Here is a 23,570-nt window from a genome sequence, read left to right as displayed (position 1 = left end):
CCGCTTTAGAGTTGATACTTGAAGATTCAAACATATAAAGGTTACCATGTGATAAGTAAGACATTAAAAACTATCCATAATTAGCACCCTTTCCCACGCTTAACTGATTATACCTTTCGTGTCATTTCATTCCTTCTTTGTTTAATAAAATTAGTTCATTATAAATTGTTATGTAATTCTTTAATAGCAAACAAGATTTTTTCTAGTCAACTTCTGACACTTTGACAGTGCAACTTCGTATTTTCTCCCAGTACCTTGTATTAATAAAACTAGGATGGAGCAACTTTTCTAGAAGTCACTTACATATCTGGATTCTGCCCCGAGTAGACGCAGTTTTATCTAAGTAAGGCTAAAAGATGGATACTTCCTCATAAAATGCCCCTATAATACTTAAGTGTATATTGCCAATTTCCACATAAAATTAAAGAACTTTTTTTTTATTCCCAAACAGCTTTTCAAACAAAATATGAAGAAAAACTAAATCAAGTGCCAATATTATTTGAAGTCTCTTGGCTTTCTTCTTAAACTGAAGCCCAAAGTAATTCTATACTTTGTGCTTACACTTTCAAAGGGTAAGTTTAGGAGGGAGTAACTAAAGGCTCATTCAATGGGACGCCTGGGTGGCTCAGTTGGTTAAGCAGCTGCCTTCAGCTCGGGTCATGATCCCAGCATCCTGGGATCAAGTCCCGCGTCAGGCTCCTTGCTCAGCAGGGAGCCTGCTTCTCCCTCTGCCTCCGCCTGCCATTCTGTCTGTCTGTGCTCTCTCTCTCTCTCTGATAAATAAATAATAAAATCTTTTAAAAATAAAAGCTCATTCAAGGGTGCCTGGGTGGCTCGGTGGGTTTAGCTGCTGCCTTCAGCTCAGTTCATGGTCTCAGGGTCCTGGGATCGAGACCCGTATCGGGCTCTCTGCTCAGCAGGGAGCCTGCTTCCCTCTCTCTCTCTCTCTCTCTCTGTCTGCCTCTCCATCTACTTGTGATTTCTCTCTATCAAATAAATAAATAAAATCTTTTAAAAAAATAAAAAATAAAAGCTCATTCAAACATAGAGAAATGATAAATTAAAATTATATGGATCCATCAACCAGTCTGAGGCTAGGAGTCACTTACTCGTTACATAAACATCTACTGAGGGCCTATTACACACCACAAAGTATACCTACAATGGGAATACAATGGTGAATGAGGCACAGTCCCTACCCTCAAGGAGCTCATTATTTTCTAGAAAACACTTCAAAGACTTAATGAGAAAACAATGATGAAAGTGAAGTACGGGCATCCAAGGAATTAATTATAGAAGGATCAGGGAGGAGCGCCTAATTCACTCTGAGATAAGAGCATGAAGAGGGACAGTGTCTTTAAGAGGTAACACCGTACCTGGGTCCTACAGGAGAGGCGGCTAGGTTAGCTAGGTCAAAAGGGGGAAAGGACTCTCCAGCAACGAGCATTCAGGCAGCATGCACAGAGCTCAAAGAGGGACTCTGCATGACATGCCCATGGGAACTACGAGCACTGACGTGACCCCACATGGAAATTTCAAGGCATGAAAGGCCAAGTGATAGACATGGAAAAGTAAGCACCAGCTGTAGCTTAGAAGCCACCATAAACCAAGTTAGGGAGTTGGAGGTTTCTTCTTGAGGTGATACACACAAAAATGTTTTAGGGATTTAGTCAAATCTTTCTAGCATCATTGTCAGGGAGAACCCGAGAAGGCACAGGGTTAGAGGCAGGGAGGCCAATCCATAGGCTGTTGAAGTCGCCCAGATAAGAGATAACTGACAATGGGGCACCAGGCTGGCTCAGTCATGAAGCGTCTGCCTTTGGCTCAGGTCATGATCCCAGGGTCCTGGGATGGAGCTCTGCACCAGCCTCCCCGCTGAGCGTTCCCTCTCTCTACTTGTGTTTCCTCTCTCTCTCTGTCAAAAAAATAAAATCTTTAAAAAAAAAAGATTGCTGGCAGTAATGATAAAAATAGGAGAGAGGTGAACTTTTAGAGATGTTAGGCCAGAGTTGGTGACTAAATATGGGTAAAAGAATGAAGAATAATTCCAAATTTCTAGCTCGGGTGCCTAAGGGATTAGGATATCCTTTCCATGCTAACTGATTACATCTTTAATGTCACTGACAGCCATCTTTATATTTCCTCCAATAAGATGCCTTCATTATGAAATATGTTTTATAATATTCCAGATTAACAAGGAAAATGGCTTAGATCTGCCTACTTCTAATAGTTTGAGGCTGATGTTGTATTTTCTGAAGTTAATTTCTATGAAAAGATAATTCACGTAGACCAGAAAATATAGAAGGAAAAACCAGGCCAGGGGAGAAGATGATTAACTCCTTTGGACACTTGAACTTGAAGAATCCTGAGGATCTCCAACAGGTAGCTATACAAGAATATGCAAGACTGAAGTGAGGGCAAGAAATCTAGGTCATAAGCATAGATTTGGGTAACATCAGCCTATCCAGAGTCACTGAAATCGTAAGATTGGTTGAAATTATCCTGGAAAAGTGGAGAGTAAGAAGAGCTGCTAAGTGCACAGCTCTAAGTAACAGCCATACTCACAGATTTGGTAGCAGATCAAAGCAGTTCAGGAAAGAACTGGAGAGTGAGGAGTCACGACAGTCAAGGTACTAGTGTCAAGAAGGAGAGAGTGATTGCCAGAGTCAAATGCAACAGAAAAGTTCATCCAATGATGAAAAAGGAAAAAGTATACACTCTGCTTGATAATCAGGAGTTCTCTAGTGACCTTAGTGAATACAGCAGTGGCATATTTTGTAGCTAACGGATGTCTAATGAAGAATTTTCTATCATTAAAAATGCAAAAATTATGGGGCGCCTGGGTGGCTCTGTGGGTTAAAGCCTCTGCCTTCGGCTCAGGTCATGACCCCAGCATCCTGGGATGGAGCCCCACATCGAGCTCCCTGCTCAGCGGGGAGCCTGCTTTACCTCTCTCTCTGCCTGCCTCTCTGCCTGCTTGTGATCTGTCAAATTAAAAAAAAAAAAAAAAATTTAAATGCAAGAATTAGGGGCACCTGGGTGGCTCAGTCAGTTAAGCATGTGCCTTCAGCTAGGTCACGATCCTAGGGTCCTGGAATCAAGCCCTTCTCCCTCTACACCTTCCCACAGTCATTCTCATTCTCTCTCCCAAATAAATACAAAATCTTCTTTTAAAAAATGCAAGATTTGGGGCACCTGGGTGGCTCAGTGGGTTAAGCCGCTGCCTTCATCTCAGGTCATGATCTCAGGGTCCTGGGATGGAGGCCCGCATCCAGCTCTCTGCTCAGCAGGGAGCCTGCTTCCCTCTCTCTCTCTCTGCCTGCCTCTCTGCCTGTGTCTCTGTCTACTGTGATCTCTCTCTCTGTCAAATAAATAAATAAAATCTTTAAAAAAAAATGCAAGATTTATCTCAGGAAATCCACAGTCATTTAAAGTGGTATGTAACATTGCTTATAAATTACTGCCATCAAGTTTTCTCCATCTCTACTCCCAAATATCTTTATTCCAAGTTGTCCTAACTTAGGAATCTGTATCCCCTCTGAAAAGTATTATTATTAGCAAGGGGTCATCCACTACATAGTATCACTATCTACAGTTCAGCTTTCTTCCTACTTTGTGTGGGAAGCAAGAGAAAAATGGAACCAAAATGGCCTATCTAGCCAAACGATAAGTAACCCATCATTCATTAATTCATTCAGTACCCATCAAGAACCTACTATCCGCTAGACAAAATAACAAGTCTTAAAGATGCAATCTAAATAAAGCATAGTCACTGCTCTCCTGACATTCACGATCTAGCCCCATCCTGTTCCCACTGAGTACTCACTATCTGCAGATGATCCCTTCTTCCCAGGAGGACCACTGAGGGGGTAGGAAAATTGTTTCCTACAAACACAGGTTTTTTTTCCGTTGCCCTACTATGCCTGACAATTTCGATTCCACTGGTCAGTATTTCTGAGATACCATGCCCCATCTCCCTCTTTCAGATCGGGTCTCTCTTTTCGCCATTCTACCTCACATCCTGACACACAACCGGACCTCATCTGGACATGCCATGCTCCTGATTGGCCTTGATTAGCTCCTGCCCATGCCTTCCTCGGAACTGTCATTTGTCACCTCCACTGCCCTACATAATTTGCTAGTTTCCCCTTCAACATTTTGTCCCAAATATCACCATCCCTTTGCTGAAAGACCCCCTGACCACTACTGACAAGCCCTAACAGGCTGCTTAATCATACAGTTTTCATTTTAGGTTTAAATCAAAGTCGAACTCATGGGTATTTTGGGGATTTCTAGTCTCTTCCTCAAAAGACCCTCGGCCTGACTGAAAAGAGTTCACACTCAATGCTGGAGTCCAAAGGCCTGGGCTAAATTCCAAGCTTTTATAAATGTATCCAGGCCCTACTTAAGGCGACAGAATCTCCACTGCTAGTCACATAACAACTGAACAAGTTCTCACATGAAGCAGTCATCAAAAACATGTTTCTTCTTTGATCTTTGTCAGCAATTACTATAAAAATGCCAACAGGATCTTGGCTGACATCTTAAAAATCAACACAAAGTGAAAACAAGTGTCCATGATTTTGTGGGGTGTGCATGTACTGTAACAGAATGTGCAGTAGGCTCAAAGGTAAACACCACACAATGACGAGTTGGACTCCTTCACAGGACAATTGGGGTCAAGAGCCTGAGGTGGTTCCTGACAGAGTGCTATCTTCTCTCCAATTTCCACCTCAGTCCAACCTAGACTTCTAAAAAGGGCTTTGGTTTTTTTATTTGGGGGTCTTCTTTTTTGTTGGGGAGGGGAGTATCATTTAAAAATATACATGGAGGAAGGATATCATATTCTCTCTTCTAGATATTCAGATTAGAATTAGAGGGATGTAAAATCCAGGACTTCCACAGCCTTCACGCAATCACAGAAAGCCAGCCGACTGAAGAAGGCAGAGCAGAAAAGTGGGAGAAAAACTGGCTGATGTTACTGAAACTGGGAATTAATCAACCCTGAAACAACACTAGATTTAGGTTTCTTACTGTGTGAGATAATAAATTCTCCTTTTGCTTAACTTTTTGGAGTAGTGTTTTTAATTCTTTGCATCTAAAAACATCCCCATTGATACAGAATAATTTTAAATTATATAAATATCCTTAACAGAGAAAGCAAAAGAATGATACACATGGCTTATTTCTCACAATGCTTCCCCAAGATGACTCTCTCATCCAAGTTATTTACGCCCATGTCAAATCCTTTTCCAGTCTGAGCCCAAAGGAATCAGAATTTAAGAGTTTCTCCCAGTTTGCTGCCCTAAACCTCCTCAGTGCCCCGGAATGCAGCAACTGCCCAGGTCATCCCGATGGCTACCATTCCTTCTCATTGCGGCTCATCCTATGCAGACTCTACCAGCAGTCCCTGAAGCAATAACCAACACTGCCTCCAACAGACCTAGTACTAGCTCCACTTCCACTTGATCACCAAGAAGATAGTTTAACACTGAGGCAGAATGGAGAGATTTTAATGGAGAGTGCACTGCAGGAGCAAAAGGATCCATCCCACTGCCAACCACACAAAGGAAGACCCCACCTATAGATACCATGAAATGTTTTGTCTCTTTATTGAATGTAACACAATCTTAATTTAATATTGGGAACCTGGGCGTCTGGGTGGCTCAGTGGGTTAAGCCACTGCCTTCAGCTCAGGTCATGATCTCAGGGTCCTGGGATCGAGGCCCGCATCCAGCTCTCTGCTCAGCTTGTTATCTCTGTCTACTTGTAATCTCTCTCTGTCAAATAAATAAATAAAGTTTTTAAAAATATATATATATTGGGAACCTATCCTATTTCCAAACAGCTGGGGTACGTTTATAACTCCTCGGCACATTCAGACTCTCAGTATCCTCTAACCCTGAGTGCGACGGCAGCATAGGTTCTTCTGTCGATTAAATTCCAACTCAGCATTTTTAAATCATCCCATTGTTATTGCTTTTATAACAGGTTAGATTTTAGGTGTCTAGGAGGCCAAAACAAAATCCCTCTTATAAACACTTACGACAATGCTGATGTTCATCTGAGCCATCTTCACAGTCCTGGTCACCGTCACACTCCCAGAGGTTAGGGATGCACAGACCTTCACCCTGACACAGGAACTGGTTCGACTTGCAAGAAGGGGGAGCTAAAAAAATTAAGAAAAGGACTCATTATGTCGAACAGTCACCCTACTATGCCAACAAGCAGTGTTTATTTCAAAAGAATCTATGTTAACTCCAGCTTAATCTATTTGCTATATATAATAAACAATCCCCTGCAAGAATCTGTGGACTCTTGCATTCAATGCCAAATAATCTCAGCAATGGCCTCACAACAAACTGACAATCCAAAGCAACACACAACTACAAAGAATAAAACAAAAAGCCAAAACATATCCATACAAAGCTATGACAAACTATATTAAATTTAAATAAAAATTAACCATGAGTTATTGTTAAATTATGTGAAATGTTTTGAATTGAATAATTATTATTTCTACAATTTTCTTGCCTTATGATCTTTGGCAGTTTGAGCTTCCATGTACACACCGTAAAATGGGAACTATATTTGTCTCATTCTTTGCTATAAAAAATCAGTTAAATAATAAACGTGGAAGTGCAGTATAATGTTAGTTGCTATCTCTACTGTCATTGGCACCATTGTTATGGTCATTATTACGGAACATAGTTATTACATTAACAATTTCTAAAGTAATGTTTGTATACCTATTCATTTATTCCTCTATCCCAGAATACGCATTTCTTGCTTTTCTGCTCTTAGTATTTAACCTAAAAATGAACCTGGGAAGCCCAGAGGAAGTGAATGGATAACACATAACCATGTCTCTACAAATAGAGCTATTCCCTTGCTCAAAATGTGATTCACAGACTGGCAGCACTAGCATCACGTGGGAGCTTGTAGAAATGCAGACTCTCGGGTCCCACTCCAAACATGGATGCAAAACTTGCACTTTAACAAGATCCCCAGGCACTCAATTTGTGCATGGAAGTTTGAGAAGTACTGTACAGACCTATTCCTCATCCTTCTCTCATTTTCAAATGCATCATGATCCAAACGACACACCAGAGTTTGTTCCGTTGTCCACTAGATGACCAACAATTCAAAACTAATAAATTTTTCACCTGATTTCTTGAGTGTTGGATGATAACCCTTGTCTTTCACAAAATCAGAATGAAAGAAATTACAGGACTACAACTAATCACATACAGCAAGCTGAGAAAGCAACAGATATTAAGGGCTGGGATTTGTGCAGGAAAGAAGCCTTCAATGGATGAATTAACTTCACTATACCTTTGTTTCCTAATCTGAAACCTACCCCGGAATATTAAGAGAACTAAATGAAGAAATACATGTAAAAGTGATTTTTTCAGGGCGCCTGGGTGGCTCAGTGGGTTAAGCCGCTGCCTTCGGCTCAGGTCATGATCTCGGGGTCCTGGGATCAAGTCCCGCATCGGGCTCTCTGCTCAGCAGGAGCCTGCTTCCTCCTCTCTCTCTCTCTCTGTCTGCCTCTCTGCCTACTCGTGATCTCTGTCAAATAAATAAATAAAATCTTTTTTAAAAAAAGTGATTTTTTTCATTAAACTTTGGGTTTATAATACTACTATGCTTTTAACTATAATTTTTGAGGTTCTGAAAAGTTCAATGGATTTCATTCTTCTTAGATTTTATTTTATTTACATTCAACTAATTAACATATAATGTATTACTAGTTTCAGAGGTAGAGTTCAGTGATTCATCTACAACACCCAGTGCTTATTATATCACATGCCCTCCTTAATGCCCATCACCCTGTTACCCCATCTCTCCCAGCCCCTCCCCTCCAGCAGCCCTCAGTCCGTTTCCTCCAGTTATGAGAACTATAATTTTTTTAAACCTAAAATCACACTAGCCTCTTCTGTGATCTTTTTGTGCAATTTACCTAAATTATACTACATCCTTTATACAAAACCAGACTCCTCCTTGCATTACAAATCACAGTTGGTCCACAAAATTTCCAGAGTGAATAATCTGAAACAGGCTTATAGGCTTCAGAAAACTACTCACAAATTTGTTTCCTGTCATGGTCATGGTCATGGCCATGGTCAAGGTCATGGGTAAGAGAGAAACTGATGTGAATTGAACCCCTCCCTCAAAAGGAACTAATGGAATGCTTAATGCCATCAGTTCTCTTCAACCACAGAGATCTCAAAAGACTTAAGCCCAGTCCCAAATCTATCTATCACTAAAGGCACAGTTCTTTGCCTTTGATACAGCTGAATTCACCAGGAAGTACTTCTGTTATTTGAAAAGAGCCCCTCCTCACTTACGGCAGCCAAATTCATCCGAATCATCTAAGCAGTCTTTGGTCCCATCACATCTCCAGGATGCAGAGATACACTGCCCATCTTCACAGCGGAAATGCTCACTTCCACATTCTGCAACTTCACAAGCAAAAGAAAACCAGTTGAAAAACTTACCCACACAGATATTTAACCAAAGAAATACAAATGTTTTATAAAATGAAAAACTATGCAATGAATTAGTCATCAAAGGAATGTGAATTGTTTACAAAATCAGGAAAATGTTTTTATAATGATTATTATTTTATCCATTTTAGGGTCTGCGGGAAGAGGTCATTTCTGTACACAGCTGACTACAGAGTGTACCTAGATGTAATCAATCTAAAAAGAAATTTGACAGCATATATCTTGCTTATTCTTAGTCCCTTTATTTTTAAAGATTTTATGTATTTATTTATTTATTTATCAGAAAGACAGAGTGCACAAGCAGGAAAAGGGAGAAGGAGGCTCCTTGCTGAGCAAGGAGCTGGATGAGGGACTTGATCCCAGACCCTGGGATCATGACCTGAGCCAAAGGCAGATGCTTAATTAAACTGACTAAGCCACCCAGGCATCCCCTTTAGTTCCTCTGTTTTTAGATATTCCCCCCCCCCTCCTAAGGAACTAATCAGTGAATTAGACAAAGATTTATGTCTGGAGTTTTTAATCACAACATCACAGTAAGTTGCAAACTTTCTAGATGTTCAATAATAAGGAAAGGATTAAAATTTTCTTGTATCTTTATTTTGACATATTAAGAACTCATTAAAATGGTTATGTAGTACTTTTAAGTGATTTAGATAAATATTTATAATATGTAACAAAGATGAGGATATATAACTTTACCTAGAACAGAGTTACATGTTGAGAAAAAAGTGTAGGAAAAGACTGGAATGTTAACTGGTTATCTCTGATTGATAACATCGTGAGTAATTTTCATTTGCTTGACTGTGCATTTTTATTTCTTTCAGTTCCCTGACCTTTATTTTTTTAAGTGCCTTTTTAATACTTAATAATATATAGCAATTATGGCTCTTTTTTCTTAGATTTAGACCAGTATTTTGGCGTTTTGTTTAACTACTCTGTAAGATGCCAGATCTCTCAGTTCATCTCTGCAAACAAACAAAAAATTTTAAAGCCAAAAAAAAAAATAAAAGAAAAATCTCTGCACCCAACCAGAGTGTACAAATTTGGCCCCCAAAGTTACTACATTCCCAAGTAGCAGTGATATCTCCTAGTGAGACCATAGTGAGACCAGAAAGAGAACCTAACTTAAATACTTTTATTTCATTCAACCAATATATCCAGCAATTTTCCCAGGTCCCCCAGAGGACTAATTCGAGAGTTGGAAATCCTCTGAGTTTCCCCAATATTTACCAGCGACTTCCCCATGTATTATGTGCCAAGTAGGAAACTGTTTTAAAGAGAGCAGCCAACATCAGCCCAACTTGGAGAAGACTCAAAATCATTCCTTCACAAGCCCAAGGTGGTAGAGGAGTCATCTAGGGGTTGGAAGAATACACTTATTTTCCCCTATGTATTTTAAGCAATCGTGCTAAATTACCTATTTCAGTTATTGGCTAATTAACCCAAAATTAGGTAAATAGACAAATCAATTATCTACTCCTAAAGTAAATAAACAATGTGCTATCCTGACTTGTGTAAATGCAGGCATATCAACAGCATGACATAAACACAGTTAAGTGATCTATTCCTAGGGGATATAGGCTCCTTTGTTCATGGAATGTTCAAATCTGATTGTCTGGTAGTGACATCCTGATTTATAATGTATGCTGCAAATGGTCAGAAACTTCCCGTGGCTAAATGGTGGTACCGAGTGGTACAGGAATACATACACCCAAATACCTTGTAGAGACTAATGCACGATGGTGGTTGGTGGTGCAGGTCTGGGGTTGGTGGTGCAGGTCTCTTATCAACTACCTTCAAAACACAACAACCTCCCTTGCAAAAATGCCCCTAAGGAATGTACAAATTCACTCTGGAATCCCAGAACTTCTCATTGGATTTTGTTCTACAAAGCAATATTTCCATGGGAGATTAGGGGCTTTGGAGGTTTAGCTATTAACACAACATATATTAAATCATTTTTATCAATTAGGTCTATTGTTAGTAATTCAACGTAATACATTTGTAAGTTCAGTACATTTGTCTCCCTTAGTATCAAATAATATCTGGCTGAAAAACTGTACCAATCTAAAGGTCAGTCTACTTACAAAAAGTTTCATATTGCTATGAAAAAAAGAAAAACATAAACTTAGAAACTGAGTAGAGAGAAGAAAATAACTTCTCAAAACAATCTATTGCCTGTTATAAAATAAATACAATTCTTAAGCAACTTTTATTACAAGTCAGATTTTATTTTTCCTAAAGTATGAAGTTAAACACATCATAAAAAGAACACAAAATTGATACCCAGAAGTCATTTTTTACATCACTTCAAAGCCAATTACATAAAACACATAAAAAAATAAAGTTGATGGGGGAAATTTTTTAATTAACTCTTCCTCGTTAGTGTTTTTTCACATTTCATCTCCCAAATCAATTATCTACAATAATATATCAAGCTGGATTTACTCAATTTATCAACAGATCCATGATAATTCATCTGTCAAATTCACCTTTTCAATATTCCCTTCCACGCCTGTTATAACTCCCAAATGACTATTGTTTGGAAATACCTCTCCAGAAAAAACAAACCAATGCTTCATCATTGCTGGGTGGCCTCCCAGCAATCAAGCAAAATGCTCCACTTGTGTCAGAAGCCTGTCATTCATTTTATTACAAAGGGAGTATGTGCTATTTAAAAGCAAATTACTAGTGAAAAGCTCTGGGTCAGGTCTGATAACAATTGCAGGTGGCCCTGATTTCACTTGATCTGTATGCCCCGTATTTGTTTTGTTTTGCTTTAAATAAGTAGCCTTTATTCCTAACCCCACCAAAGCTATCTACTCCTTACAGTTTAATAATTTGAAATCCAAAAAAGCAGGGAAAGGGATTCACACACTGGAGCTAAACAGTTTATGGAGGAAAATAAAAAATCTAAATAGAGCAAAATGAAAATTATTTTTCAACAAGTGTTCTCTAAACATCTATATCCAATCCATCCAGTTTTAACCTAGAGGTAATTTTGCAAAGAATAACTTTCAGAACTTTAAAATAGTTTCCCTCTAGTAAGAGCCAAGGAGGAAAACATCATAATCCACACTGAAATAAAAAATCTTTTGTTAAGTAAGGGGTGCCTGGGTGGCTCAGTTAAGCGTCCAGCTCTTGATTTCAGCTTGGGTCATGATCTCACGGTTGTGAGATCAAGCCTTGCATCTGGCTACATGCTGGGAGTGGAGCTTGCTTAAGATTCTCTCTCTACCTCTGGCTCTCCTCTCTCTCTCTCTCCCTCTCTCTCCCCCTCTTCACAACCCCCACCCTAATATGTATATATTGTTAAGAACCAGGAAGGCATTGACAAGAAACCATTAAGACAAATGAACACCCTACTTACTTTCCCAGCACCAGCCCTGGCCTTTTCTAAGAATCAAAACAGATGGTACAAAGATGAAGAATACTCATGGGGCACATAAATGGCATGCACCATTCTAAGCACCTGGAAAACTTCAAGTCATTTGACTTCCACAAAAACCCTATGAGATAGATGTCATTATTATGAACACTATACACACAAAGAACCTGAGACACAGAGCAGTTCAGTAACTTGCCCAAGATCAAACAGCAAACATGCACAGCCAAGCTTTGGACCTAACAGTTCTAGTTCTGGTATCTGTGCTGTAATGACCACTGCTCTGTGTCCCCTTACACCAAAGAAACAAAAAGAGAAAGAAAAAGAAAGGATTTCACCAAGCTCAAGAATAAATGTAAAAATATTTTCCAAAGATGCTATCCACATTAACTGAATTCATGAACTTGGCTGGTGTGGAATCCATCTCATCCCATATGCTCATATAATTCAGTTGGAGAAGAGTAGTCTACCTGGCAACTAAGATTGCACATAATAATTCTTGGGCTTAGGAAAATTTGCTGCAATCAAAAGCAACCCAGGGAAATTTAAAAAAAAAAAAAAAGAGGTTCAATCTTCAAGAAAAATTATACTAGACACAGGAATAAACTTGTTTTCCAAACATATTAAAGCCCCAAAATGGAGAAAAACGAGAGTAATCCTAGCATAAATAGCATATCCCAAGCTTCCTGATCTAAGAATGTGTTAAGATATTAAAGAAACCATTAATGCCTAGAGGAAGGAGGAAGTCATTCATTTTTCCAGTGCAGGTAACAGTACTGAATTAAGTACACTACTTCTGTATTCTTCATAGCCCATAGCACAGTGCTAGGCACATGCGGATAGTCAACACATATTCATCAGATAATGAAAATTTCTCTTCATAAAATTCAGCCTCTTGGTATCATTATATAGATAAAACCATTACATAGATAAAACCGTCAAGGCAAACAGTAATACTTTATTAAGACTTTGTTTGCTATCTTAAATCCACAGAAAGGAAAATAAAATCTGGAATAATTTGAAATTACTTTGAAAAAGGAATGCCCCAAAAGTTTAAAAAAGAAAAAGAAAAATATTGGGTCATAGTGAAAGGTTTGATTCTTTTACCCTTTTCTAGCTGAGTTTCTTTTCTTCTCTCATAAATTCTTTTCTCTAAAGGGAAAGGCAAGTCATAGTCAATGAAACATTGTCCAAAGTTAACAGAGTAAGGTAATTTCTATGGCAAATCCTATTTTCCCATTAGATCCTCTTAACATGTGCTGGTCCTTCCAGACAGTTGGTCTACCTGAGGAGCGCATGTGCCTTTTTTAAGATGTGTCATGTTCAATTACATGACATTTTAATAGTCCTACCTTCACTGAGCTCAAAAAAGCAAATGCAAGAGGCAATTCCTTAATTCATCCGTAATTCTTACTTCACTTTTTCTGTACTTGATTTTTATTGCCTTGACATACTTTTGATGTTTATAAGTTGGGTGAAGATTCCGTACAATTCTCACACCTTATCCATACCCACAATGCCTTTTTCCCTTCAAAGACTGAGAGTCACTTGCTTTTTTCCCAAACTTCACACTGCAGTCATGATAGCCAAGCGTATCAACCATCAACCAGACTGATGGGCGGCAAGACCAACTGATGGAACCCAAGCAAGACATATGCAGCAAACCTCTCTTTCTGCACAACATTCTAGCTGCCCGGTTTTCCTAAAAGATTGTCACACAGGAGGCCAGAGTTCTTTTTTTCTTTTTCTTTAAGCCAGTTTACAAACCACTGAGTTGACTGTTTTTCCCCAAATTATTATCTCAGAGCCCTGATGTCTGATTAGAGCAAACCAACATTAAGGACACATTTCAAGAATTCAAGGACTTTGAAGCAAAACTCATGAAGCCACTTGATGAGTGATCATGTACACACATCACTTAAGTGCAGCTTAAAAAAAAAAAACGAAAGCATATGATGTCAGATTCACTAAAGCCATAGAAAAACATGTATACCTACTATGAGCAAAACATGGTTCTAGGGCCTGTGGAAGAAACAAAGAAAGATATGGTCCTTTTTTTTTTTTTTTTAACAGAGCTTACAAATTTATTGAGGACGGAAGTTATTATATAAGTTAGCCATGTATTTTAAGTGTTTTCAAAAATTTCTTCATTATAATCCCACAACTCTGTGGACTAGTATTAATAGCCCCATTTCACAGATGAGGAGCCTGAGGCTTGACCAAATCTCTCAACTAACTAGTAAGCAGAGGAATAGGGATTCAGACCTTGGTAGTCAGGCTCTGAAGCCGTGCCATAAGATTATAGATGATTTGGTTCCAAATAAGCAGCACAGACAGAAAGAATTAACTGGTCTCAAGGAGAAAAAAAACTACCATCACAAGCTGGAGTAATTAGAGAAGGCTCCGGATGGAGGGTAAAACCGCACTGGGCCATTGTGGATGAGCAGGATAAGCAAAGAAGAGGGACCAGCGCTTTGTTTAGGGTCGGAACAATTTGAGAAAAGCCCAGCACAGGTGAGGGCCTAAGGGGCAGGCCTCTGCAGGACAAGTGCAAGGAACCTTTTGTGAGTGGAGGACCTGGTTGGAGAGATGGAGAATAAAGTACCATAAATATGAAGCAAAAGAGTGGGTTGACTCTAAGAAAGCTTAGAGTTCACCAGTGGCTCTGGGTAAACGTTAAGCCTGAGGATACAAACTCTGGTCATGAAAACGGCTTGGGGCTCCACTTCATTCCCGAGAAACTGAGTCTGTACACATAGTATGAATGAGCTCAGTTGAGTAAGCTGGTCAGTGATTCACTAAGAGGTTGCTACCAGATGGGGCACCTGGGTGGCTCAGTTGGTTAAGCTTCTGACTCTTGATTTGATTCTGGCTCAGGTTACCATCTCAAGGTCACGATCTCAGGGTCATCAGATCAAGCCTCACGTCAAGTCCGGTGACCAGCTCTCTGCTAAGCAGGGAGTCTGCTTCAGATTCTCTCCCTCTCTTTCTACCCCTCTCCCTGATCACATGCACGCACATGCTCTCGCTCTCCAATAAATAAATCAGTCTTAGAGAAAAAAAAAAAAAAGCTGCTAGCAATGACGGGTCTCATCTTGCAGTCCCTCCAGTGGTCCCAGGCCTAGTCCACTTGCATGACAAATGACCAGCAGGTTCTACAGGTACACCCAAGGTACCCTAGTGTCCTTTCCCCACCAAGCTGAATATTTCTGAGCAGCCAGCCTAAAGAAATCAGTCAGCCTCCAAGACAGCTGATCTTAAAAACTGCTGCATAATTTTTAAAAAGTTCCTTTTCAGGGCGCTTGGGTGGCTCAGTGGGTTAAAGCCTCTGCCTTCAGCTCGGGTCATGATCTCAGGGTCCTGGGATCAAGCCCCGCATGGGGCTCTCTGCTCAGTGGGGAGCCTGCTTCTTCGTCTCTCTCTGCCTGCCTCTCTGCCTACTTGTGATCTCTGTCATATAAATAAAATCCTCAAAAAAAAAAAAAAAAGTTCCTTTTCAATGACTGAAAGCCTGCAGAATAATGTGACATGCCATCAGAGTAGCCTCTCAATCTGAGAAGTGGGAAATTGTTTCCACCTGTTCTAACAATTCCCCATTTTCACGTAAACACGAGCGACCTGCCTTCTTCTCCTTCCCCCTGGTCTCTCACATTCCACTTCATTTTCACTGAGCCCCTCCTGTCCTGACAACCAGACTCTGGATCAGCACTGCAAAGGCTTACAAATAAAACCAGACTTCTCGGGGGGGTCTGGAGAGGACACAGCTGGCATTTAGAGTAACTTAACTGCCCTGGGCAAAGCAGGATGTATAGCATCTCTGGCCCCCATATGTGGAATGGCAGTAGTGCCCTTGCCTGGGACACTGTGACAGCAGAGAACAGCCACACACGTATCCAAACATCCCTGGAGAGTGGTGGTACCACCCCCGGTTGAGAACAACTTAGAATCTGTAAGCAGCTTGGAGATTCAGAGCTCAAAACATCTTAACCCACATGAAAGAGATCTTCTAAGAAAACCCCTATAATAAATTCTTCCCTCCTAAAGATAATAAAAATTTCTTAAACAGCAATCCCACTCCCTCCCACCCAGCAATAAGGGAGCCTGGGATTGGGCAATATCATGCCGCAGCTCCTAGTACCACCAACTTGAAACGAACTCCCCTGGGAGTGTGATAAAGAATCTCAGTTCCAGGGAGGCCTGCTTCCCCCTGGAATGCTCCACAATGTGTCCACAGGCTTACCCTTCAGGGGTGGAGGGGGAGTCCCACAGGAAAAAAAAAAAAAAAAAACAAGCCAAAAATCTGAAAGCCTGAAGCAGTTCATTAATGTAAAAGGATCATGGTCATGAAAAACAAAGTCACTGACCCACCTGCTTTATGGGGCAAACTCTTCCCACCGGTACACTGATCATAACAAGAAATAATTTCTTCCATTGTCCTCTCCCAACCCCTGCCACACACACTTAAAATTGCTAACTACAAAATAAACTGGCAAGCCCATGAATGCCTAAAACATTCAAAAGAATTGCCAAGTTTTTACCAAGAACACTCAGCCATGAAAACTTGTCAGCCAGTACCAAAATCCGGACGCTGTGTTTGTGTTAGTCTTTTCTGTACTTCCCCAAATAATTCATGTAATGCTTTCTCTATCAGCTAAGACACTGAGGTTGCTGTGGAGGGACGACTCCTCCACGTGGAGGAAAACTAAGCCCAAGACCTTCATCCCCACTCCCTCCGAAGGGCCTGACTGGTTATCTACCTCTTTACTGGCCAAAGAGCAACACTTACAGGACGCTATCGAGAACACTATCCAAACAGAAGAAAATTTAAGTCACCTGCTCTCGGGTAAATAAGGAACTAATGAATCAAACTATACATAAGAAAAGAGTAAAACACCTTTCAGCACTTAATAATTTAACAGGCCCTGTACAAAAACTATAAATCACCCTGATTTAAGCACTGATTTCCAACCCCAACAGCCCAAAGTACTCCTATATGGCTTCACGACTAGCAAATGTAAATTACTGGAAATTGGCTGAATGGAATCAAACACTAAGAAAGAAAACAAGCCCTTGTGAGAAGTTAAGGGACTACGCACATGTGCGAGCAGGCAGCTTTCCCGCCTAAGGCTTATAAAGGGTGCGACAGACCTGCTCTCAACCCAAACGCAGTGTTTACAGACAGCATCGTATCAGGGAATCCGGGTTTTTCTGATTCATTAGGTCCAAGTGTTGAACCATAAATCAGATTGATACATATGTGTTAAAGCCGCAAACATCGATGTCCACTGGCTCATTTTAACAAGCAGATGAGATCACCAGGTTATCAAATGAACAATGGCATTTGATACTGGAAATTGTGACAATTAGCAGCAGAAGGAGAAACTGATTCTCAACTGGTGATTCTCTAAGTCACAGACTGAATCAGTTGTAACAATTACATCAGTCTTGACTGAATCATACCAACACCTTACTCTACTCCTCCTCCCTTATTCCATGTTACTTAGGAACATCAAGGGGAGGTGTTAAGGTTAACAATCAGTGTCCAGGGGTGCCTGGGTGGCTCAGTGGGTTAAAGCCTCTGCCTTCGGCTCAGGTCATGATCTCAGGGTCTCGGGATCGAATCCCGCATCCAGCTCTCTGATCAGCAGGGAGCCAGCTTCCCTTCCTCTCTCTCTGCCTGTCTCTCTGCCTACTTGTGATCTCTGTCAAATAAATAAATAAAATCTTTAAAAAAAAACAGTGTCCAGTCACTGAACTTAACAAGACCTAGCATCTTGCACCCTAATCTCAATTTGATACAAAATGGTAACTCGTTCTTATTTAGTTATGGCCCAAACCCCGACTGGACTAGTACATGATTGCTAAGTGGATTTATAGGTCACAAATTTCATGCTAGGACCTAAATTACCTCTCATTCTAAATGTGTAAACTTTCAGAAAGCAAAGATCAGTTTATATAAAGGTTACTCTGAAGTAACCAATGTTTCCAGGTCAATAAGCAAGTATGTTGACAACTATGATCTGGAATGTTGATGCTTCTATAAGGCTCATTACATTGTTACTTACACAAACACTGACTTTCATCACAGTTCATGTGTTAGGAGACCAGTTGAGGTACACAGAGGGATGACGTAGCTATGGGCATGTATGATCTCTGACAAAAAGAATTTTCTTAAACTCTTAAATAGTGAAAATCAAGAATGTAAAAATAATTCTACCAATTAATTTAAAAGCCTGTTCTTGGGCAAGAAGTGCTGTTAATTAATCATCTGCTAAACTGAAGTTAACATTTTTAATAAAAACATATTTTTAATTGGTTTTACACAATATTTTTGTTTTTTTTCCCTTTCTAATGACAAGTTATAGCTCAGAAAGAAGTTTATAAGCAGATGTTCAAAATCCTCCCACCATAACCTGATACACGAAAATTAAACAGAAGTAGATGAGATTAAGTGACCAAAAGAAGAGTGATGGCAAGGTGGCAGGATTCGATGACGATTCTACCGTCAGGGCGCCTGGGTGTGGCTCAGTGGTTTGAGACTCTGCTTTCGGCTCAGGTCATGATCTCAGGGTCCTGGGATAGAGCCCCACACCGGGCTCTCTGCTCGGCTGGGAGCCTGCTTCCTCCTCTGTCTCTGCCTGCCTCTCTGCCTAACTTGTGATCTCTCTGTCAAATAAATAAATAAATCTTTAAAAAAATAAATAAATAAAAGATTCTACCATCAACAGAGCCCTTATTTTAAACTGTGAGTTTCTAGTGGAAGGAATAAATACCTCGGTAATCCTAATGCGCAGTAAAGTACCTGCTAGTACCCAGATGCTGCTCAATAAATAAACAATATGTGAGGCATTAGAATAATACATGGGTAAATCCAAGATGATTACCAAAAAATGATAAAGGCTTGAAATCTTGATGATTTGTGGACTTTGATAATGGATCCCGCTATTTATCACTGTTTCTTCTGATCTAATTAACAATTCAACAATCATCTCCCTTATTGACCTGGCGTGAGAGACCAGAAAGATTCAAAGTCAACCCCAAATCCTTGGGAGCCTATGTGTATGTTTGGGTCATTCTCTGTTTAGTCAGTAAAGGATGGGACCCCACGTTATATAAAACATTACATTTACATCCAGCACTACTCTGAAGCGAAAAAAGTACTCCGCACCACTTACCCCAAAAAAGGCTAAAAACAAGAACATCTGATTCCACAAATCAAAATTTGTAATTTTTATTATAAGATTTGCTAATACAACAGAACCATGATTTCGGTCTCCCTACACAGAGTCAAAGGTAGAGCTGAGTTTGTTAACTTGGCAATCTATAAAATAGGATCCATTACATTTGCAAAGACTTTCTTTCATGTTGTTGTTGTTGTTTTTAAAGATCTTATTTATTTATTTGACAGAAAGAGATCACAAGTAGGCAGAGAGGCAGACGTGGGGGGGAGGGGAGAGCAGGCTCCCTGCCAAGCAGAGAGCCCGACGCAGGGCTTGATCCCAGGACCCTGGGATCCCAGGACCCAGGACCCAGGACCCTGAGATCATGACCTGAGCCAAAGGCAGAGACTTAACCCACTGAGCCACCCAGGTGCCCCAAGACTTGCATGTTTGAATGAACTAAATATCCTGTCTCCTCTGCTATACTGATCTTAAAGACTGAGCAAAAAGAACTTGAAGACATGCCTCACTAGCAGGTTATCTGTTATGCTAGCAGTCCCCTGGCCCTAGTTTGTCATGCCTGGGCTCAAGGAGCATTGACAGATCTCCAAATCACTTTCAGGCTCTATAAATGTCATCACTTTGTGTTATTATGTGATTATGATGACTTGAAACAACTCAATAGCTTATTGACACAGAATCAGCATTATTATATTGTCTCCAACTGATACTCGTGTGTAATAAAATGGTGTCTGGGTTTCTGATTACATATGGTGAATTTATAATGTCCTAATATTAAGAGTAGCTTAAATAATATTAAGAGCAGCTTAAGTCCATCTGTGATGTTTGTCAGAAGCAGGAAAAACAATGTGGAGCTATTTCCTAAGATTTTACCTAATCTGTATGATAAATACTGTTAAGTAATGACAGTAAAAAAAAAAAGGCTACTGTCATTATAAATTTTTAACTATGCATTAAAATAAAATCTTAGAATTTTATTTTTTTTTATTTTTTTTAAAGATTTTATTTATTTATTTGATAGAGAGAGATCACAAGTAGGCAGAGAGGCAGGCAGAGAGAGAGGAGGAAGCAGGCTCCTGCTGAGCAGAGAGCCCGATGCGGGACTCGATCCCAGGACCCTGAGATCATGACCCGAGCCGAAGGCAGCGGCTTAACCCACTGAGCCACCCAGGCGCCCCAAATCTTAGAATTTTAATGCTGGAAAAAAGTAATGGTTCCAGTAATAAGCTACACTAGAGAATATATACAACAAAACCTTTACTGACACACAAGTAATTAAATCCATCACTTATTGGAATTTTGTCTATATTAATCACAAAAAAATAAACTGGTATTAGGGATTTGGTAAAAAATAATAATAATAGTTAACAGTTTTTAGTTGTCTGTCTCAATTCTAGAAATCGGGTATCTATGGTTACAGTCCTGAGGCAATGAATGAATGAGCCGATATACAGAATGAGTCCTAAGATACTAAGATAATTAAAAAATATTTCAATTAAATTTAATAAGAAATTCAGATTTTACCAGAAAGAGCTAAAATAAGGTATTAATAAAGAAAATACTAGATTAAGAGCCAAGAGACACACATGGGTGTCAACCCTTGCAATAGTACTGACTGTATTCACATCACTCTAAATTCTGTGAGGGTAGGAACTATTTGTCTCATTGACTATTGACTCTTCACTCAATAAATATTTGTTGCTTAACTGGCTGAGCTTGGTGGACTTGGATTTAAACTCTCTGATACACAGTTCCTTTACCTGCAAAATTTCTTACCTGCAAATCAGGTTCTGGTGAGGACTACAGAGGTCCCTGTAAACCACCAGCACAATGCTAGAGGTACAGCAGTCCTTCCATGAGGGCTGGTTCCCCCTTGGGTACTCTGACCCATCATCCAACTTGAACATTCTAAAAGTCTAAGCAATAAAATACTCGGGGATCAATACCTCCACCAGATAAGAGCTGTTTGTTCTGATGGAGAGAAACATTCCAAACCCTGACCCACCTTGCTTGTAGGAAGCTCAGCACTGAGAGCAAGGCTGGACAGTGGTTGCCTGGCTTCCTGCACAAGAACAAATATCCACTGGCCCAGTCTGGAGTCAAGGACAAGACTGAAAATCAAGATTTATTCTAGGAAATAAAGGTCAAGGTAGACCCAAAACCAAGCCTGCCACTGATTCTCTTTATGCATCTTTCTATTTTCCAACAATGAACGTTTTTTATTATTTCTTCTATTATAAAATCACTGGTTCCGGTGAGTCTCTGGAATTTGTATGTGGAATACTATTAAGGTTATCATCTCAACACACAAACACATACATATAAACCCACTAGATGATAAATATAAAGGCTTCCACACAGTGAACCTTGAATCATTGTACTACACATTGAACTATCTTTTTTTTTATTATTTATTTGACAGACAGAGATCACAAGTAGGCAGAGAGGCAGGCAGGGAAAGAGGAGGAAGCAGGCTCCCCACTGAGCAGAGAGCCCGACGCGAGGCTCCATCCCAGGACCCCGGAACCATGACCCGAGCCGAAGGCAGAGGCTCCAACCCACTGAGCCACCCAGGCGCCCCTGAACTATCTTTTTAGAGTCAGTCATACAACTTTCCTACTGACCTCAGTTTTTGCATCTATATGTGGACATAAAGAAATGGAAGATGTAAATAAATTCAGGATTTTAACCAACTGAAACTAAACTAAAAAGCTTTCCATTAAGAAGGTTCAGAAATTTTCTACGTCCTAAATTTGAAAGAAAGATCTTTTAAATTTTTCTTAAAAGTATTGAAATACTCATTATCCTAGTTCTCTAGACTTTCTCCTGTATAATAGAGAAATGCTTCAAAATGCAAACACACTGACTAAAATAATTTGTGCCTTTATATTGCATTCACAGAAAACTTAAGATGATAAAGTTGTTACCTTCCAGTTCAATGGGAAGGGCTTTATGTAAACCTAAGTATCTGACCCTTCCAAAAAAAAAAAAAAAAGAGTAAAATATCGTGGTGTCATGACCCCAGCCTTAGGCTTCCCTCAGACCTTATCACCTTCCTAAGTACCCTCCACCTCACAGAATCTGTGTGCTCTTAAGGAGTCAACTTAACAGCTGTCGGGACACCACACTAAAGACAAGCCCACAACAATTTGGCTCTCTTCAAGCAAACCAAAACAGCTATCCCATCTCCAGCCAGAAACGAGGCAAAGCCAGTTCTTCCGCGTGCAGGGTTCTGTTCACTGTTTACTAAGGGCACTCAACACTTCACTAAACTCAGTGGGTAAAGTTACAAAGGGGGAAAAGCAACTTAAACTTGAAAGGCTCTTCTGATAGTCCAGGAATGAGGCAATTAGGGCCTTATCTAACTCAATGGCCCAACCTCTGCTTCATTTCCCGCACTCTTGTTCTAGAAATCCTTTCCTTCTCCGTCCCTTGGGTTCCCATAACATGGCTAGAGCTTTCATGGTTCTCGACCCTGACCCCAAAATCTGCTCCCAGTGACTTATTAACAGCAAAGTTTAAGTGATTTTTAAAGCCCTTCCGTGGGTATTTGCACTCTCAGCAGAAAGTAGGAAGCCCTCGAAGGAATGAATTTTCTAATTGTGGCATTTTAAGTATTCTCTAATGCACAAATACCTTCCTCACCAGCTTGGTGGGGCAGATTTTTGGAGGATAAAGTATCTTATCAGGACTCCTAATATCGTACCACACAGGTGGTGGTACGTGTCCGCCGCCATCTTTGCTGGTGCCAAAATTCTCAGCAGTGAGACAGCATTTCTCCATAAATGCACAGGCCAGTTAAAATACAGTCAAAGGGCTTCCCAGGAGAATTTGGTGACATCTTTGCATCAGTAAATGTGTCTTCAATTACTCTGGCTAAAGAAAAAGGTCCTGGGACGCCTGGGTGGCTCAGTTGGTTTAGCAGCTGCCTTCAGCTCAGGTCATGATCCCAGCGTCCTGGGATCAAGTCCCACATCGGGCTCCTTGCTCCGCAGGGAGCCTGCTTCTCCCTCTGACTCTGCCTTCCCCTGTGTCTGCCTGTGCTCGCTCTCGCTCGCTCTCTCTCTGACAAATAAATAAATCTTTAAAAAAAAAAAAAAGAAAAAAAGAAAAAGGTCCTAAAGAAATATTACAAAAGCAATGACTCCAAAGGCCTAGAGAGACTCAGATAACAAATGAGCATGATTTATTGAAATACTGCTGTTTGGATTCTTTTGTAAACTGAAACCCCTTACTCTACTATTTGTAACTCAAAGAACTCCTACTAGAAATGCACGATTTACCAATTCCACCAATGGGGAATATATGTGCACATGTCCATGTACCCACACATACACATACGTACACACAGGGAGGCCCAGCGTTACAAAACTGGCTGACGAAGGAATAAAATCTAAGTATATTTCCTTTCTTCCATCCAACACAGTGTGTCTAAAAGGTAACAGCTATTCCATAGAAGGTTAAGAGACAAAGCCTGAATAACCAGAGAGCAGT

The 23,570-nt window shown here is 40.2% G+C and overlaps 1 protein-coding gene across 1 annotated transcript in view; it reads right to left on the bottom strand.

Moving 5' to 3' along the window:
- LRP2 (LDL receptor related protein 2) overlaps positions 1-23,570 on the bottom strand; it is a 200,754-nt gene that overhangs the window by 154,232 nt on the left and 22,952 nt on the right. Inside the window, exons 2-3 of the mRNA XM_059167105.1 lie at positions 8,352-8,465; positions 6,047-6,169 (exon numbers count right to left, since the gene is read on the bottom strand). Coding sequence (XP_059023088.1) covers positions 6,047-6,169; positions 8,352-8,465 — 237 coding nt within the window. The remainder of the gene's footprint in view (positions 1-6,046; positions 6,170-8,351; positions 8,466-23,570) is intronic.

This window comes from Mustela lutreola, chromosome 3, assembly GCF_030435805.1.
Source record: "Mustela lutreola isolate mMusLut2 chromosome 3, mMusLut2.pri, whole genome shotgun sequence".
In the NCBI taxonomy this organism is placed as follows: domain Eukaryota; kingdom Metazoa; phylum Chordata; class Mammalia; order Carnivora; family Mustelidae; genus Mustela; species Mustela lutreola.
This window is presented reverse-complemented; position numbering and strand designations above follow the sequence as displayed.